Raw genomic sequence first — 20,645 nt, forward strand, 5'->3', positions numbered from 1 at the left:
TATGGGAAATGTGGTCTTCCTTCAGGCATAACATTACCGCTTTTGTCCATATGGCGCCGCCATAATCAACATAAACTGAAAGTTCCTTAGTGTTGCTTTACGAGTTTACAGAACTAATTGTTCCTTGTATTGTCTCCCCAAAAATATAAGCAAAAGCAACTCTGAAAATTGTTTTGAAGCAAATAACTTGCTTATTTTTCCTGTGCTAAAACTGTAGCCATAAATGCCAATAATTTAGATTTTAGAATTGTTTGAACGTAGCTACATCAAGGCTAACACCCAATGGAAAGCGCCATTGACTCGCTAACGCTAATTAGTGTGCTACTCGCTGCACTTTTATCACTCAAAAGAACGGCTATTCCTACAAAAACGCTTCAGGAATGTATACAGAAAAGCATCTTAACATTAACTTGACTTAACTTATGTTCTTCCTACGCTGCAACCCCCCAACTTTTATTGGCATAACTTGACCGTAGCTTTTTTCTTCTACTCTCTAATGTGGCTACAACTAAACAGTGTATCAGAATGCGTGGAACCACACTGCCCCTAAGTGGCCAAACCATGTACAGCATGATCAGCACTCCCAATAAAGTCACACATAAACAAGAGCAAGAGATTATAAAATTATTTAAATAAAATCGATTTTGGGAGATTTTAGATCGCTTGTGAATCGTAGAAAATGAGAATCGCGATTCTTATGAGAATCGATTATTTTTTGGACACGCCTACTTTGCATATAGCCTACAGCAGGGGTGGCCAAGTTCGGTCCTCGAGAGCCACTATTCAGCCTGTTTTCCATGTTTCTCTCCACTAACACACCGGATTCATGATCAGGATCGTTGTCAGGCTTCTGCAAAGCTTGCTGATGAGCTGATCATTAGAATCAGCTGCACTGAAGGAGGAAGACATGGAAAACAGGCTGGATAGTGGCTCTCGAGGACCGAACTTGGCCACCCCTGGCCTACAGTATGTACACACTTCACCCCAAAACTCCTTTTTTACTCATGTTGTGTTGTCTTTCCCCAGTTTGACATAAACCAGCTGATGACATCCGTGAATGTTAGCCAAAGCCTCAGTCCCATTCACAAACCTCCGGAGTCTCCCAGCAGCATTGGCGGCAGAGCTGCAGGTGTGGAGCAGTCGCCGGTGGACCGTACCAAAGGCTTCTTCCACGATGAGTCGGAACCGCTGCTCCGTTGCGACTCCACCTCCAGCAAAGACTCGGCTCTTAGTAGAAACGGCTCGTTTATCACTAAAGGTGAGTGGAGAATGGCAGTTGTTAGTAAAGTGGAGTGGCCCGCTCCATTACCTCCACCCCCCCAACATTGGTAATTTATTATTAATTTATCTTATTAAATAGGTAGCTAATTGATTTATTGTCAATTATAGAATAAAAAAAAACATAATTGAATTTTACAATAATTCAATTTTGTGTATACATTAAGCATTTTTTGTTTTGAATTTGATAGTTGATTGAACAGGAAGTCAACCCAAAAATGTTCGGACACTCTCACTAGTCTAAATATGGCTTTCTGGATAATATTGCGTTTGTGGAATATGAGTTAAGCTGCAAAATCCACACACATTTATCAATCCATCTTTGGGGGCAGCCATTTTGTTACTTGTAGTTGACTAAAAATTGCATCCAGGTGGATGTTTCTGCTCAACTCATATTCCACAAACAATCAAACCATGTTTAAGACTAGTGGTGCTGCATAGAACATATTATTCCCCCCAAAAATTTGACGTTGACTCTGTCATTTTTATTTTAATCTACGAGTGAGTTTTCAAATCAAATGAAGCACTTAAGCACAAAAATTTGCCCACCCCTGGGCTAACTGCTTACTTCATCCCAACTATCAGAATGTGAGATTTAAGCGTAACATCACCATTTTTAATATCCAAACTGCAGTCTTTGCTATTCGCAAAGTCTAAACATTATTATTATTATTATTATTATTATTATTATTATTATTATTATTATTATTATTATTACATTGCTAAAAAAAATCTAAACAATTAAGTGAACACTTTTTGTTCCTTTAACTTTTCTGAGCAGTGTAATAATAATACAAATAAAATAAAATAAAAATAATAATAAATCAATAATACAAATAATAAGAAATATAATAATAAAAAATAAAAATAAAAAATACAAAATTAAAGGAACAAAAAGTGTTCCCTTAATTGTTTAGATTTTTTTGAGCAGTACATAATTTTTTTTTTTTAATACATTGGCATTTTATTTTAGTTTCTTTATTTCAATAACATTTCAATAATAATAAAATAAATAAATAATAAAAAAATTAAATTAAAATAAATTAATTAAAAATTTAAGGAACAAATAGTGTTTCCTTAATTGTTTTGGTTGTTTTTTTTAGCAGTGTCTTGATTTTTTAAAGCAGTACATATATACATAGCATATACACTGTTCAAAACAATTAAGGGAAGACTTTCTTTCCTTTAATTTTTTTAGCAGTATATTATTATTTTAATATTTTATGTCATTTTAAACATGTTAAATAACATTTTGTGTTAAAAATGTTAATGTTAAATGTCAAATAATTTTTTTGAACAGTGTAATAATAATTAAAATAAAATAAATAAATTAAAAAATATATAATTAAAAAAATAAATAATGAAAATGAAGAAATAAAAAAATGAAAGGAACAAAAATTGTTCCCTTAATTGTTTTGATTTTTTTGAGCAGTGTTTTGATTTTTTTTAATTAAGGGAACACTTTTTTTTTTTTTTGGAGCAGTATATTATTATTTTTTAATACATTAATATTTTATATCAATTTCTTTATTTCAATATCATTTTGTGTTAAAAATTTTAATGTTAAATGTCAAATGTTAAAAAGAAAATTTTTAACATTTTAAATGTATAACCCCAATTATTGATTGTTTTCCATTTCACTCACAGAAGATAATCTTTATTCAATCTTGACTGATTTGGTGACGATAGCCTTAGCAGCTTGTAAATATCAACAGTAGCAGTTTACACGTGTTCTAATCCAAATTTAGATGGGCTCCATTTTACCTGGCCGTGACCTAAAAAGGTCAAGCCTTAAAGAAAATGAATAGGTTTTGATTGCCCTCTTGTGGCTTTCAGACGTAACTACCACAGATAGGAGATTCCTACGATCAGAAATTTAGTTAATCTGTGACACACACAGCTGGTGTGGCATTCAAGGAGACAGTGAACTCATGGTACACTTTACAGCCTGGTACCAACTTCCTGATATCTCCTCACGCACAGCCGCTGATACGATCTCAGAAGCCGGAAAATGTGCATGTCAAGTTGTCAACCCAGTTATTTATTTATTTATTAATGGTACAAGTCAAGAAAGTCAATGTTTAATTTTCTATCCTTCTCCGTCCTCCCCTCAGAGAAGAAAGACACAGTGCTCCGGCAAGTCCGCCTTGACCCGTGCGACCTCCAACCCATCTTTGACGACATGCTGCATATTCTGAACCCCGAGGAGCTGCACGTTATTGAGGAGATCCCTGCTGCCGAGGACAAGCTGGACCAACTTTTTGAGATTGCGGGAGTCAAAAGCCAGGAGGCCAGCCAGAAGCTGCTGGACTCGGTCTACAGCCACCTCCCCGACCTTTTGTAGGCAAACGCGAAAACACACAGAGAAGATTAAGGTCATAAAATATGAGCCATGTATATCTGGCACCGTTCAAATTGAGCACAAGTTTGATCTGACACAATGACCTATCATTTTAAGTTTATGTAGAGGGTTGTAAATGAGTCTATTATCTACTTTAAATCATTTTGACCATTACACTTTCTCTTATATTGTATTTTCTTTGTTCATTCCTTCATCCACCATGATACAGGGTCAAATTCAATACTTGGTGTATCTCTACCAAATGTATTAAATACAGTCAGAGTTTTATAATGTAGCAAACGTCAATATTGCGTTATGACTCACGAGCTTGTTAAACATGTCGTTGCTATCCAATCAAAAGCAAGTTTTGTTTAAAAGTCATAATTCAATTGTCAATTATATTCTTGCTTCTTCTTTTCTTATTTTTTGTTACCAGTACAAGCTTTTCGTTAGATAGTGACAATATGTTGGATTACATTGAAAATAAAAAGCACTTTCTTTATGTTTAACTAGCACGGTTCATGGAAAATACTGGACTTTTTTTGGTTTTTACAACAGAATCCCAAAAAGTGGGGTGTGTGGGGAGGGGGGGACAAATCAAAATAAGCTTTAACTTTAAACAAGTCAGTACACTGATATTGTTCTTGTTTTTAAGGTGGAAGTCAACCTTAAACATTTCTTGACAGTAATATGTTATATGTGACCTCACTAGTCTAAACATGACATTTGGATGAATATTACATTTTTGAGATAATGAGTTGTGAAGCAAAATGCAGCCGTTTTTATTCATCTCAGAGGGGCAGCCATTTTGCCACTTGCTGTCGACTGAAGATGACATCATAGTTGCTTGGGCAACAAGCAATCAGAGCTCACCTGTTTTTTTGAAGCTGTGCTGTGATTGGTTGTTACCTGAGACCTGAGCAACATTGATGTCATCTTAGGTCGATAGCAAGTGGATCAAAACGGCTGGATTTTGCTGCTTAACTCATATTCTACTAACGCAATATTAATCAGAATACCATATTAGACTAATGCTGCATAGAACATATCGTAAAAAAAAATGTGGTTGACTTCCCCTTTAAGAGCAATTTAAAAAAGCAAACTGTTAACACATTTATCGACGTATTTTTCAAGGTGTGGATTAGCTCTCATCATATGTGCCTGACCTCGCTTTGATATGTTTTTCCACTCTTTCTACAAACTGGCTGTGCTCGAACCAAAGCCATACTTGCAAGTTTTCTGCTAATTTAACTGTAATCTTCCTCACTCAGCTCAGTTTGAAGTTTCTGTGTCAGTTTCTGACATGGTAATGATCACTATGATAGAAACACTTTTTGGACTTTGTGTCAAGAATTGGGTCAAACATAACCCAATTGTGGATCAAAAAGGGACCGGCCGGTGATGGAAAAATGAAGCTTCATGAAGCACTTATTTTTTTACTCCTCGAGATGGTGCTCTTGGTTTAAAGGTTTGTGCAATGGAAATCAATTAACCTTACTGTTATGTTGCGGGTCAAATTGACCCATTTGAGAGAGAGAAAAAAAATGACATTAAATAATAAATAATAAATTAGTCCTCTGGCCTCAGTTTTTTTATTTTAGTTTTTTTTATATATTAAAACATCACATTACTTTATGTGATATTTTTGGAATGAATCAGAGCGGGTCACATCGACCCATAACATTGCTAAAAAAATGAACACAACAGAGGGTTAAATTTCTACAATGCCATTAGAGGAGTCAAAATACATCACAAGTGCTTCATGAAGCTTGTGCTTGTGTCACTTTTTATTTTTATACAAAACAACCCAATTCAAAAAGGCACCATCGACCTACAATATACTAGGGTTAATTTGGCCCAATTTTTGTTTTGTGTGACATAACCCAATAAATGAGTCAAATTGACCCAAGTAGCAGTCAGTCCATTTGTGAGCCGTAATTGGGTTATTTTGAACCCAACTTTTTTTTAGATTATGGCACTAATTAATTGGTAGTTATTTGTCCACTGCAAATATTTTGTGTGTGTGTGTGCAGATCACCGGTCCATGTTTTGTCTGGAATACGTAATTTGTGAATTTATACCATTAGTTGCTGTGTCAAAAATGGGCCAAAATGGTGTCTGTCTTCAATCGTGTTGAACATATGACATTATCAAAGGGTTGATGAAATTGTAATTACCATCTTGTCCGCCATGCTCTAATTGCCATAATCTAATCGTATTGGAATGCATGAAAATAATCCAGAAGATATCCAGTGCAATACATTGTCATCTATGTCCATGTATTTTCTCCCCCTCCTTTTTTCTTAATTATAAAATGCTAACATAACCTTGACTTTTATTTATTTTTACCATTCTGCTTCCTTATGTTTTTGTAGCATCCCTTTATTAACAATTAACAATGTTTGTTAATTTCTTTTTTACAGCATTGTGTGTAATTCCGCCTGCTTAGCATGATAATTACGTGCTGGAATACAAGATATGCATACTCTACATTCTACTTGAAATATGTCTACATATGACTTCTGATTCAAAAGAAAGAGATAATACACTCTGGTTTGCTTTAATGTACTTTAAAACAGATGGGAAAGTACACACACACAAAAAATGCAACTTTGGTGAACACCACAACAGTAGCAGCAACGTCGGTACTGGGCGTGACTCTCAACATTTGGAGTGTTCCTGGATGAGTGACAAAGATTTATAGATATGCTGCTGTGAACTAGACAGAAGGATGAATAATAGGATGACGAGCCCTGACTCGGACTTTGGAGTGTGAGGGCTTTATTTTTTCTATGTTGATGTATGAAAAGATGAAGGTGGTGATGGGTTGAGTGGATGATTCCATTATTCACAAACATAGCAACTATGTTTACTTTGTAAAATTGATCAATAAAAGCTCAATATTTGTCATAGTGCTGTGAGTTGTGGTTACTTATGTTACATGCCTCAAAGAAATGTAGATATATTTTTAATAGACAAACAGTGGAACATAAAAAAAAAAACATTCATTGGTTAATAATTATAAACATGTTTTCTTAAGCTAATAATAGAAGATTTTCAAACACCATTACAATGACTCATCAAGTTTAAACTAAAACTGGACAACTAATCATTATTCAGAACGGGGGGGGGGGGGGGGGAAACAAAACCGTATGCTAATGCTGATTCAAAAGAAAGACTAGATGTAGACCTTTAATGCCACTAATTTTCTAAACTAGACGTGCAATTTCTTGAAAAATTGTGTGTGAATGCTGTAAACTGAATGCTACGGAATAATATTGAAAAAATAGGGAAATTATATTAAATATAATGGATGTTAAATAAATAGACAATATTTATTATCCAAAACCGAACTTGGACAAAAATCTGCTGCAACCGGGATACAAAGCCCGACCTCCCTAGTACTACGCATTTGCTTAACCACCGAGTCGACTGGCTTGTTAAAAGACATGAAACACTGCATAATTATATTGAATAATGTAGTACAATATTGAAGGGTATCATTGAAGCTGAATGGGATACTAGGCATTTATTATTTAAGTGAAATCATAATGCATTTAACAGTATGATAGTCAGTAGGTATATATGCATATCACTTAGTCAGCGTAATGGCAATAGATACATTTACAGTGTATAGTCGGAGGTGGATTTGAACCCCTGACCTCCTAGTTACTGGACAATGCATTTTACCAATGGCTTCACCGGGCATTACCAGACACCTGTGAATGATGAGTGGTATGTAAGAAAGTGTAATGCTGACTTAGAAAGTTGAACGTCAGTCCCGTTGAAAATGAATGGGAATTTTTTTATATTAAACCAATTAAAATTGTGCGAAAACTGTAAGTATGTTGAATGAGAAAAATATTTTTAAAAAAGTGTGAATTTTTGGAGCAAGTTGAAATTGGAACGGTGTAAATCGGATGTTGTATGTGGGAGTAGAATGAGGACAAAAAAGAAAGGAGATGAGAAAATTAGAACAAAGAATCGAAATAACAACGTAAATGTTTTCAGCATTCACACAATTACTAGGTTGAGGTGATTACTGATACCAGGTATTGGTATCAGGCAGAAAACAGGCCCTATTTCAAGGTATTGGTACTCGTGACAGCAGACGTTCTCTTGTGGCCATTTTGAAATCAGGAACTAAAAATGAGATCTTAGAAGAATAGAAAATGATCATTAATCTTAAAGAAAAATACTAAATTGGTATAGTTTATAGTTATTCATCTTTCTTAAAATTACCTGTCATTTTTTTTTGTTTTTATTAAAAATGTATTTTATTTTTATTAGGGGTGTCAAAATTGGTGCGTAAATTTTTAGTTAATTTAAAGTTCCTTTAATGCCACTAATTGTCTTAACGTGCGATTAATGACCGTCTCTTACTTGGAAAGCCTGTACTGGCGGAATTCCAGTCAACGCAGCAGACACACCGACCACGTCAAAATTTAGCAGTAATAAATGTAATAATAATGCATATATTTATGAAGACTAGGGTCCACTTGTATTTTACAATTTTAAAAATGTGCAAAATTTTACAAGTTGATTTATGTTAAAGATTAGATAATTCTTAATATTAAAAAAAAATGCACTGGGCAGTCAATGTCTTATAAATGCAATTATGCCATCTAAGTGGCAGAAAAATGACCTCAACACAAATCAATATCACACTCGTTTTTTACAGTACAGTCCATCTTTTTAATTCTAACTATTTTTTTATGAAGTACTATGAAATTATTCTATCAGTGACTAAAAGATGCAGCCATATTTATATTAATTTAAAGGATCTTTGTGCAGTTTGTCACTTCTTTACTCAGGACTGCCACCTCTGGCCCAATGCGTAACTGCAACATCTGTGTCAGGCTTGTTCATAGTGTGCGTGCACGATTTTAAAGCGACAGCCACAGTTGACAAATGAAGACATGACTTCAAATGAGGTAAGAAAAACTCTGCCCCTCCCCTTCCCAAAGAAACTGTGGAGTGTGAGGGTCCGCACACTCTACTATAAAGGGAAGATAAAAGCTGATAGGTGCAGTCAGAATAAAACAGTCTGGGCTCTTCGTACTCATCTGGGCATTGGTGGAGCAAGCATGATGTAGAAAAAGCTATAGTATTACCTTTTTAAACTGCAAAATGCATCTTTAACATTTTTTCCAACTTTTATGTTAACAAGAGTATGACAACTTAGACAAAAACATTTTATTGTACATTCAGATTAGATATACAATTTGCGAATCATGAGTTAACTATTGAAGTCATGCGATTAATTATTATTAAAAAAATGTAATCGCCTGACACCCCTAATTTTTATATTATAGAGCATTTTAAAAGAGGCAGCAGATACAATGAAACCAGCAGAGGCAACAGAATTGAACCCTGTGGAACACCATACGTTTTGTTATACATTTTAATTCACATTGCACACATTCGTCCGATTACTTTCTTTCTTTTTTTGCTCAACATGGTCAAGCATTATTATTATTTTTTTTATAATTATCTTAATGTTTTATTGTTAAATTAAACAATTAAAGAGGCGTTAAGTTCACTATTCAGCTGTGCCACAAAATGGCAATTGTCACTTGTATCCTCAGTTATGAAATACAACTCAGTACTTAATAACAATCAAATGTCTTGTTGTTTCAAAAGTAATATAAAATTCACTTCCTCATTTCAAGTGAACAATTTCCCCATAAAAATGTATGTATTCATCGTATCTTGTTTCACATGGATGAAACACTTTGTTTGTTCAAATAACCAAACCACGTTAGACGGACAATCTTCAAGCTTTTTCTGTCCTTGTCTCACATCATGTAAACTTTTTTTTGTTCGCATCTAAAAGGCCCCAGTGAACAGAAGGCTCAGGTTGCATCCGCAACAATAAGGACGCACACACCATTGCCGCCACAAAGGTGCCTCTGATCCACACCAATGCACAAAAGACATTTGTGAATTACCAGAACAAAAGAGCATTTAGAGAAAAGTGTAGTGGGAGTGTCTTTTAGTAACCAATTATATGGCAGCCATGTTGGAAAAATAACACTATAGTCATATAGGAATTTAATTCCTTTAAAAAAAATGTTTTTTTGTTGGGAGTTGGGATTTCCAGTGCTTGCAAGCTCTCCAGGGACACAGCATTGTTCATACCGTAGTTTTTCCATTTTCAGACGCAACCTTAGAAGATAAATACTTTCGTAATCCCATTGAGGAAATTAAGGCTAATTAGTCTGGGTTCACTGGTAATATTTTGAATGGCTTTAACAACCCTGAGATTGCACAATGGGGAATTTATTTCAGTTTCAAACATGCTCCTCTCAGGTGCAAGGACATCCGTGCCTCTTTTCATTGCAAGTAAAGCACATCGGCTGGCAACATACATTTCCATCAGAGATCACTGTCAAGACCTGCCAAGCTTGTCTGGGCAGTCAAGGAATCATCAAAGCAACCAAATTAAATCAGACAGTCCACAAAAGGGCTTCTTTGATAAGTTAGTAGTGCCATTAAGGAGCAATTACACTATGTGACATACTTGATAGTTCAACAGTGATCTTGTTATGCAAGAAGAGCCAGCCCCACATTGTCATTATATTGATTCTAATACAACTATTTCACATTTGAATCAAGTTTGTTTTACAGCAACAACATGTGAAACCTGTGAATCAAGCGTTCCCACTAACAATATATTTGTTTTGATTCATTGACAATGACACAAAAATCTCTTAATTCTTCACATTTCTGAATCACGCAGTTTGCTTAGGTTTGTCTCTGCTTGTATTATTATTAGTCTGACACTCACGTACCCACAAAGCAGTTCAGTCCCCCACCCTCCCAAACTCTCCTGAAAGTACTGTAGACACTTTAATCTCTTGAGTTTTCACTGTCTCCTGGGTTTATGCCCCTTGTTGGCATTGTCAAATGTGTGTTATGCAATTTAAAGCCCAGCAGATTTTTTCCACTTGGCAGAGAGGTGGAAATTCCTTTCATTTGTGCTCAGCATAAGCCTCACATTTTGTAATACAATATTTCACACCCACGTCATAGATTTAGGGTCGCTTGCTTTTCTACAACGACTTCTAAACTTCAATTGTGTCCCCGTGTGGCCGCAAGATAAATTCTGTTCCTCCAACAACTTTTGAAGATCCCGTTCGTATGACCGATTTATTGTGCCTCAATTTTTCACATCTTGTTAGTAGTCTCATTGGTTTCACCTGTTCCCTGCTCTAATATTTTTGATTTATTCAATCATTAGTTGGGTTTCCGGGCGGCACGGTGGCTGACTGGTTAGCACGTCTGCTTCCCAGTGCAGAGGATGTAAGATCGAGTCCGGGCTTCGGCCTTTCTGGGTGGAGTTTGCATGTTCTCCCCGTGCCTCTGTGGCTCTTCTCCGGGTACTCCAGTTTCATCCCACATTCCAAAGACACGCATGGCAGGTTAATTTAACACTCTAAATTGTCCCTAGTTGTGACTGGTTGTTTGTCTCTGTGTGCCCTGGATTGACTGGCAACCAGTTTAGGGTGTACTGCCCGAAGGCAGCTGGGATGGGCTCCAGCACCCCAGTGACCCTTGTGAGGAATAAGCGGTTAAGAAAATGGATGGATGGATAGTTGGGTTTCCAGCCACCTATTTTTTTCAAATTTCCAAGAAATGCAAAAATAAAACTGAATTGAAATGCTAGAAATTCGAAAAATTTGCAAAAACATTTTTACGCTTGGAGGGGATGGATTTTGAAGCGTATCAAAAAAAGGAAAATGGGAATTTGGGCTATGGAAACAGGTTTTGCGAATAACTGCTGACAAGACCGGCTACATGTCGCACGTTTTGACCGGATATTGCGTAACACGTACGTTTGTTGTCCCAAAGCAATGTTGGATGAGACAACAAAACAGAAATCTTTTAGGAATTAATAAAATAAACGAATATTAATGCTATTTTAGATGGAAAACAGCAAAGAAACGCTACGGTTTATCAAGAATTACAACTCGTACGACTATTGCACGGCGCAGTCGCTTCCTGGTCTTCTTCTTCTTTTAAATTACTGGTGGATCACATCTCTAGGGTGTATACCGCCACCTCTCCACTCTCAATATTCACAAAAGAAGAACAGGCATAAGTCGCATGTCTGTTTTGCGCATTTTCAGTGAATTCGCTTAAAAACTTTGAAACAATTGGATGGAAACCTGACTGACAGAAAAAATATACCGACACAACCATCTGAAATTTGTAATGAATAAGGAAGCACTAAAAAGGTGCACTTCACTGACATTTTCAAAACTGAAAAATAGTACACAAAAGTATTTCACCAAAGCTTTTGAGGAGAAGGAGCCTTTACCTTGTAAAGATTCAGTAAAGCTACTACACAGTAATGAGCAACGTGATACTTCCAACAGTGACATCTGTCAACATCTTAGTCTAGTTGGAATGGCCACTTAATGAATGAATGGCCTATAGAAAATATGGTTAAAAATAACTAAAATCCTTTCAAAGTAGTAGCAGTACGATGCCAGGGGGGGCACATGTGACCTCAGGGATCATATTTTTATTGGTTTATTTATTTTTTATTTCCATACGAGAACAAAGTGTGATTGCACATCCACTTCAGTAGGTGGCAGTGGGGTGCTCATTGTCAGAGAGTGGGAAAGGAGTATTAGCTCCTCTGCACAGGTGTATTTTACGACAATTTAATAGACAAATGATACAGTCGCGGAGGAGGGTTCGTTTGGGTGTGAAATAGGTGTAACAAAAAATGATCGAGAAACACTGAATTAGGGTCGCAATTTAATTAAATTTTTTAAGGTTAGGGATATCGTTGTTACCGGACCATCAGATTGTGTGACCTCAGGATTCAAAGTAGGGTTAGGGTTTGAAATTAGGGTCACAATTTGTAACAATTAATTGGCTTGCCAATTAAATTGGCCAATTGTAGCCCTTCTAACATTAACAAACGCCAAAATTTCAATGATGTATGTTCTGCATTGATAGCACACTCGTTGACATAAAAGTAAGCTTTGTGAAAATGGATTAGAGAAATGAGCAAATTATGACTTGCACGCGCATTGCTTTTGACTGGAATGTTGCTGCCACCAACATTGCTGAGCTGGGCTGTTACAAGATAACGGATTACTGAAAGTGGGTCATGAGCGTTCCAGTTAGCATTAGCAGCTAGCATCGTTATGCCACTGATCACCATACATGAAAACCTTTGATCACCTCAAAGAGTATTACAATGGGTGAGGGTTACTTTCTGTGCTTGGACATTCGGTTTTTGTCAGTGTAGTGTTCTCAACAGTCAGTCTTGTATTTCTTTTTTTAGTTACAAAAACACACAGTGTTTAGTGTTCATTTGGCATGGCGCCAGATCCGTTCTTCGTACTTTCTTTCTTCTTTCTTCATCCATTCTTCTTTTTTCAAACTTATGTACACCATTAAGTGATATCAGACTGATACACCGCAGTATGTTAAAATACCAAATTCAATGTTAGAAATTCCTTGAAAGAAAGCCATGTTTAAAAGAAATAATTAACTCATTCAGTGCCATTGGCTGCTATAGACTTCAGAGATCCATTTGAACTGTCATCAAATGATGCATTGGATATCTTTACGCCATGTTCATTCATACTAAAAGTTAAGATTTGCCACTTTAACTCATTCACTGCCATTGACGGCTATATACGTCAAAAATTCATTTTAACTATTTCTATTAGTTTAAAAATGTTCCCACTTTTGTTAACAAGAGTATGAAAACCTAGGGAAAAAAAACTATTGTACATTTAGAACAGGTATCAAATTTGTGATTAATTGTGAGTTAACTAGTGAAGTCATGCGATTAATTATGATAAAAAATTAATCGCCTGATGCCCCTAATTTTTATTACATTTTTTGTCTTAAAAAAAAAAGGATTCTTATTTTATTTTTTTAATAATTTAAATTACTCTTAAAAAGAAGAAGAAGAAAAGATTATTAAAAATTAGGGGCGTCAGGCGATAATTTTTTCCTCCCGTAATTAATCGCATGACTTTACTAGTTAACTCACGATTAATCACAAATTTTATATCTGTTCTAAATGTACAGATTTTTTTTATTTTTATAGATTTTCCTACTTTTGTTAACAAAAGTAGAAAAAATGTTAAACTAATAGAAATAGTTCAAATGAATTTTTTACGTCTATAGCCATCAATGGCTCTTTGGTACTTAGAGGCCCAAGTAAATTGACCACGAATTTCCACAATTATTTAATTACCAATGTATTTAATGTATGATCTAAATTCTGATATTTTTGTATGTATAGTATTTTTTTGTCTCTATAAGATTAGGACATGGACCAAGCAAGACAATACGTGCTTCCTCACCCTCTTTGACCCTGACTTGACTGTTGCCTTGTGATTAATATGTTACTTTTACAGTACAAAGGTGATCATTCATAATCATCAAATGTTTGCTCTCTGAGAGTTCTAGCTTTCAATACTATAAAACAAACTATTAGTATCTAAATTTTCAGGGACATGTCCCTTTGTAAACATTGATGATGATCCCTTGCTTTCTCTGTGTGTACTATATATGTGTCACTATTTTGCTGCAGGTTACGAATTCCAGGCAGTAATTACACCACATGCTTGAGTGTCATTATGATTTGATTTGATCTCTGGCATAATTCCAGTGCAAACTGATAATTATACAAAAAATCTCTGTCAGTCTTATTCCAGAGAAAGGGAAAAAATAGTCACTAACAATGGAAAGGTGGCACAAGGAAACAAGAGTGAAAAATACTGTCAAATTTATGCGTGTGTGCGCGCCTGCGTGAATGTGTGTGTCTTACCAAATTTCAGGAAGTATTTCAAGCAGCATGTTTCCCATAGTTCAGTATACGGGTTGGACAGGGTTTTACAAGGTAAAAGCTTCTATCATGAAATGTGCTAACCATATACACAAAAAGACCAATATCAGCAGGAGAGGGAGGAAATGTGAACGAAGGTAAGAAAACAGATTCCTAATGCCTCTTACGGCCTTGTGTTTTTTGTGGTTCCTTGGATTTCTTTGTTTTGTCTTTTCTTTTTCTTTTTTTTAGTACTTGGTTGGGTGGATAATATGAATGACTAATTTTCTTACGCATGGGAAATTATTAACAGCATAGCACTGTAGTTTATCATCATTTATATTTACTTGGATTTACCCAATGTGCATGTAAAATAATGCACGTGTGGTTATTTCAAATATTTAAAACCACTAATTTATGTAGTTAGTTGTATAATGAGTTATTTTTTGTATTTGGAATTAAAATATAACTCTTCAAATCACATTTTAGTAAATTATTTTCAGTGTTTATAATATATATAACATACAATCTATAAGTTATGATTATAAACAATACTATATATATATATAAATAATTAAATTGAATTTATTAAATTAAAAAAATACATATTTTTTTAATTTAAATGTATTAATTAAATAAAAAAAAAATATATATTTTAGAACCAGCCAAACCTAAATCGGCCACCGGTTTATAATCTTTGTCTAGAATTTATTCCTAGAAAGAATTTTCAGCAGTTCATTGTGAGTGGTTGTGTGTCTCTAATTCTGCCCTATGATGTATTGGCAACCATTCCATCCACCAAAACCCTGAGCTGGATAAGCAGTATAGAAATTGGATGAACAGATGGTAGTTGGCTTTATGGGTTTTACTTTTAGCAATACTTTTTGGGGAAAAACAAAAAAGGAGAATTAACTGGTAGATTAGCATCCATAATTGTATCTGTAAATAAGATACATGTTTAAAAGTAACATGATCTTACAAACCCAACAATGAGGTCTTAACATTTAGGACTCCGTGATGGGGTGCCATGGAGTCCCCAGTTAAAAAAATAAAAGGGAAAAAAAAATAAAAAAGTTATAATAAATAAATTATCAATTAATTTGACCAGTTTGATTAATTGACCCAGTGGCATAGTGGTAGAGTGTCTGACCTAGTTGACTACTGGGAGGTCGAGGGTTGAATAGGGTTGACACTCAGCATTACGGGTTGGAATTGCGGGTTCGATCATCAAAATGATCCCTGATCGCAAGCCCCTGCTGTTACTTACCGTTCCCTCAGTGGATGGGTCAAATACAGAGAACAAATTTCACCCCACTTAGATGGGCGTGACAATCTGTGGAATTAATTAATTAAAAGTAGCTGTTAGTAACAGCATGTTCGACAATAAAGTTAAATGACACTTGCATTTTGTAGCTCTCAAACGTATGACATCAGACGGTTATATCACCCTTTTTTAAAAAAACATTTTTGAATCACAATCACAGCTACCGTGGGACGTAGCCGACGATGCGTTTAAAACCACTCAGCGAAACAGAACTTGACGTGCAATTCCTTACGATAGTTACTTGGAGTATTGGCAGGAGAGGACATGGTTTTGTTGCTGCTGCTGCTGCTTGTTTGAGCACTCTATGGATAGTTCAGACATGGACTATGAGTGTTTTTAACATTTTTTTCTAAATTTCCACTCCCATCCCAGATGGTGGTCAGGGAACTTAAAAACGGAAACTATTTTTACCCCACAGTCTAATGTTGTGCTACACATGCACGGTGGAATCGACGAGAGAATCATTTGCAAAAATGGCAATTGATGCCAAGTAATTGAAAGACTGGGAACCGGTTCTCAACAAAAAACCTGTTCTCTATTCCGATCCTTACCAATGATCAAAAATTACCGCATACTTTTTTTTTTTTAATCAGGGAGTTTTGAGGCTGTGCGGTGCACGTGCACGGCCTCATGACCAAAGTTGGAGCTGGCATGACTTTGAAAGCAATGCAAAAAATGTAACTTGCTTGATTGCGGAAATAGACAAATCATCCAAATTCAATATTTGGTTGTGTACTTCCAGACTTTTTATTAAGATCAATTGTAACTGTTTTCTTTAATTGTAAATATTGTATACAGTCAATATAAATGAATTGTGGCAGAGTATCAAGGGATCGAAGATCACTGCATGCATGTGAAAATGGCAGGAAACTCACAAGTAAAATGTTCCACTAGGTGTGGGTAGTCAGGGGTAGCCGTGCCCACCACGTCGCTCTGCCGCTGACTTTTACTACTAATATATGAAATCCTCTCTTTGCCCCTCCTTGTCCCCTTGTTTTACAGTGTTCACACGTGTGATGTGATAACTCAAGTGAGTGTTGATGTTCCACATTTCTAAAACCACATCTTTACTGTATCTGCAACAATGTGCAACATTTTCTTACCATGACTCATTTGTGTCAATTTCTCACTTTCCGTAAATTTTGAATAGGACTAGGTCATAGGGCAGAGGTGGGCATCGAGGGCCGCAGTCCTGCAGGTTTTGCGTGTTGCCCTTCTCCAACACAGCTGATATATGATCAGCTCATCAGCAAGCTCTGCATAAGCCTGATAACGATCTTGTTGATTGGAATCAGCTTGTGTTGGAAGTGAGAAACCTACAAAACCTGCAGGACTCCGGCCCTCGAGGACCGAGATTGCCCACCTCTGTCATAGGGTCTAAAATTCATGTTACGGTATAAACCTTAACCCTTCACCTTATGGTAACATACAGCCCTACATTGTGATATAAACATGTCACTTGATCTAAAAATGATTATGGTAGTATTTCTGAATAGGTGATATAGTCCCTTAGCTAAACTGAAAACAAAAACAAAGAACATCTATACAAAAGATCTCAAAACTGTCTTAAGTGTAAAATAGTGCAAACAAACAAAATTGCTGAAAATATATTTGACCTTTCCGTTTTTCGGAGGTGTTGAAGGAATTGATGATTACTATTTTAAGTGTAATCTTTGCGTGTTCAAAATCATTGTATCCGAGATCTGATGAACAAGGTTCCTTGCAAGGATTTATTTAAAAGCTTCCAAAGACACCGTTAGGACGCCACATCTGAATGCAACGTGATGACCCCAAGAGTGTGTCGATTTACAAAACATCGACTCATTTATACAAAAAAGATAAAAGGTTCCTCCACCCGACTCTTGATGGAACAAAGGGCAGACATGTCGACTCCTAGTGACCAAATGTGTGATGTTATTAGTAAACAGATGTTTTCATACAGACATGTCAACTCCAGGTTTAACAAAGGTGTAATGTTATTAGTAAACAGACATTTACATTCAGTTCCCCTTCTTGACTGGGGGAGAAATGCAATTAGGATCTAACCCCAGACTTTTAGACTCCAATGCCAAAAGGCTCTAAATAACATCATGCACATTCCTATCTTCAATAGCTTTGAGGGTGAGAGGATAAACTAAAGTTCACAAAATCATTACTCTACTGTATTCTATTAAACACTCATGATTATATCACATTGATATGCCTATAAGTAAACTCAAAAACAGTAAAACATCAAATTGAAAATATTAAATGTCTTCAGTGTGTGCTAGCTATCTATCTATTGTTTTATTTTCTCTCTAGACACTTAATAATTGACCTGCCAATTTGTTGTTTGTGTTTGATTACTTTCTGCTATAACACGGCTCCAGACTTTTCTGTTAAAAGTGTATTGTACTACCAGAACACTTATTTTGGTGTTTCATTTTTCTACATTATACGTTATCTTAGTGGTTAGCATGGTTTCTTCATCCTTTCCTGTTCTCTCTTTTGCATGTTGAGTTTCATGATTAGCTGCTCCTATCCTTGATTGCGGTGGCTAGCCAGCTGGAGCTTGTACTGTAGCTGTTGTGACTGCATGTAGCTGTTGCAAGTTAGCTTAGCACTTAGCATTCCCCCAGTGTGCTAAGCAAAGTAAATGTCTGAGGCAAACGGCCATTTTTGAAAAATTTATTTGTCAACATTTGGTGGGCAGGTGGGGGAATGTACCTGTGAATAGTTTTCTAAGTTTATGACCGCTTTGTCACGAACGGCTGCTCCTTCAAAATAGGCATTCATCCAGTTTATCAGCACCCGACGTGCCCTACTAGAATATTTTATTTTTGTCAACCTTGGTGTTGGGGTGGGGGTGGGGCATCCACAGGTATCCCGGGGTCACCGCTCCATTAGGGCTCTGCCCTCTGCCCGTCCCTGCAGGGAAAACTGGGAGGATGAGTGAATGTTGGAAGTAGACGCAAGTACAGCTTAATACCATGACGTCATCAACAAGCGTTATCACGATTCTTTGGTAGAGTCCAAATGTAAGCACTACGCATCATGGGTAAAATTTTCACACAGTGATTGTATCGTTGTGTGATATCTTATAAACGAGAGGTAACACATTTCCCCTATTTGTATAGGTGAGACAGCCTATAACCATCCCGCCTCCATTGCACACTGCAGTGGAAACCTGCACTTTTACTGAACCGTACCACTGGAACCACAAATGCATCGCTATTTAAATACTTTGGATGCACATTTTTTTAAACTGTATTTTTAAGTCAACATTTGTGCAAGTACGTGACTCAGCATTGACAGAAGGAAATTCCCGAGATGGGCAGATATGCCCAAGTAGGAATCACTGAGCCCTATTCAATGTACTGTTCTTTGTTCACTTGTGAACCTGACAATTCCATGAAACTAATGATTAGTTACCGCGCCACACTAATCCTTTTAACGTGTTGTATTACAAAATCTTTGAAGAGGAGCAGCGAAACAAAATCAGGATTGTAATGAGTCAAGAGGCAAAGAGATCCAGAATTCTCATGTCTCATGAATCACTGACAAATCAATGCATGCTATACTATACTGTACAATTATCAAATAGGAACTTTTAAGTTATGACAAAGACAGTATTAGGCCAGAATGTTTATTTTTGAATTATTTTTTTTTTTAGCTCCGCCCCAAACCCCACCCCCAATCCTTTTTTTTTCTTAATTTTTTTTTTTTTTTTTTTACCATGTCAGTCTGGAGGCAACAACTCTACTTACAGAAGTGGATGTATGAGTGTGTGCCTTCAGGGCAATAATAGTATTTTCACTCAAGGACTCACCACTTCGTCACTAAGCCACTGATTACACATTAAATGCAGATCTGAACATGTGGACCGTACACCGATCACAACCAACCCACCACTGCCACAACAACTTTACTCTGTTGGTTATCAGAAAATGAATCTGTGCATCCAACACAAATGAATGCAGCTCTGCTTACCTTATGGCTTTGAAAACATGATCGTTTTGCAGACATTTCGGAAAATTCTAGTTGCTATAATTAGATAGTGGATCAAGATATTCTTATCCAAAGTTAGCTGCTCAGTCAAGGGTTTATTTGGTTGTTAAAGTTTACTCTCGTTAGGTAGGCAGTCACTCCAGAAACCCAACTATAAACAGACTATATAGTTTATATACAGGGAGTCCACGAGTTACATCGTACGCGACCTACGTCATTTTGACTTTACGGCGCCCGTGCCTAGTCCGTAGCACCTTCTTTTTCGTCAATTTCCCATAGTAATCACACTATTTTAAAGTTATTTAACGTTGTGTTGTTGCATCCAGTAACGGACGTCCATCGAGCAGGTCGGCTCGCCATCAGGCGCGGCACATTTCCCTGTTTAAGTTTGAATTAGCTCCGCTCTGCCGTCCGTCAGCAATGAATGTCCGTGCGTAAACACGAAATATTGGTTCTGGCTCTTCCGGGTAGCGCAAATATGTTTTTATGTAAATATTGACTTTAACGGTGAAATCCGACTTAAGTCAAAATTTGGGTTACATCGCCAGCGTAGGAACAGAACTCCGCTGTAATTTGAGGACTCCCTGTAGTTGAGTTTGTATAATATAAACAAATAAAATGCTTCTTTAATTTGTAGTTACAGTATATTCCTATTATTAGTCCCTTTGGTATGCCCTGTTCAAATACAAATGTTTTATTTATCTTTCAGTTCAGTATAAAATGATTGGGGATTATATTTGTATTTATTCTGTTTTACAGTCTTTTTTTTTCAATCCAATCTATCCCACTTTATTTTAATAGCACATTTTATAAACAAGCCTTACCAAAGTGCTACACATTAAGATCCACACACCATCATACAAATAAAATCTAGTAAAACCAACTACCAAAATAAATAAATAAATAAATAA

General features: G+C 36.1%; 2 protein-coding genes across 20 annotated transcripts in view; both read left to right on the top strand.

Annotated features, from left to right (window-relative positions):
• Positions 1-6,531, top strand: part of tnfrsf21 (tumor necrosis factor receptor superfamily, member 21) — a 34,143-nt gene extending 27,612 nt beyond the window's left edge. The window contains exons 5-6 of the mRNA XM_077553489.1: positions 1,027-1,258; positions 3,393-6,531. Coding sequence (XP_077409615.1) covers positions 1,027-1,258; positions 3,393-3,622 — 462 coding nt within the window. The 3' untranslated portion in view covers positions 3,623-6,531. The remainder of the gene's footprint in view (positions 1-1,026; positions 1,259-3,392) is intronic.
• A 7,910-nt stretch (positions 6,532-14,441) lies between these two features.
• LOC144039350 (uncharacterized) overlaps positions 14,442-20,645 on the top strand; it is a 66,245-nt gene continuing 60,041 nt past the window's right edge. For 18 of the 19 annotated variants that reach the window (XM_077552607.1, XM_077552613.1, XM_077552620.1 and 15 more), the window contains exon 1: positions 14,442-14,581. The gene's annotated coding sequence lies outside the window, so the exon portion shown is untranslated. Of the gene's footprint in view, positions 14,582-16,749; positions 16,778-20,645 lie in introns of all 19 variants that reach the window. The other variant, XM_077552609.1, reaches the window with a different exon arrangement.

Source organism: Vanacampus margaritifer, chromosome 19 (assembly GCF_051991255.1).
Source record: "Vanacampus margaritifer isolate UIUO_Vmar chromosome 19, RoL_Vmar_1.0, whole genome shotgun sequence".
NCBI classification, from domain to species: Eukaryota; Metazoa; Chordata; class Actinopteri; order Syngnathiformes; family Syngnathidae; genus Vanacampus; species Vanacampus margaritifer.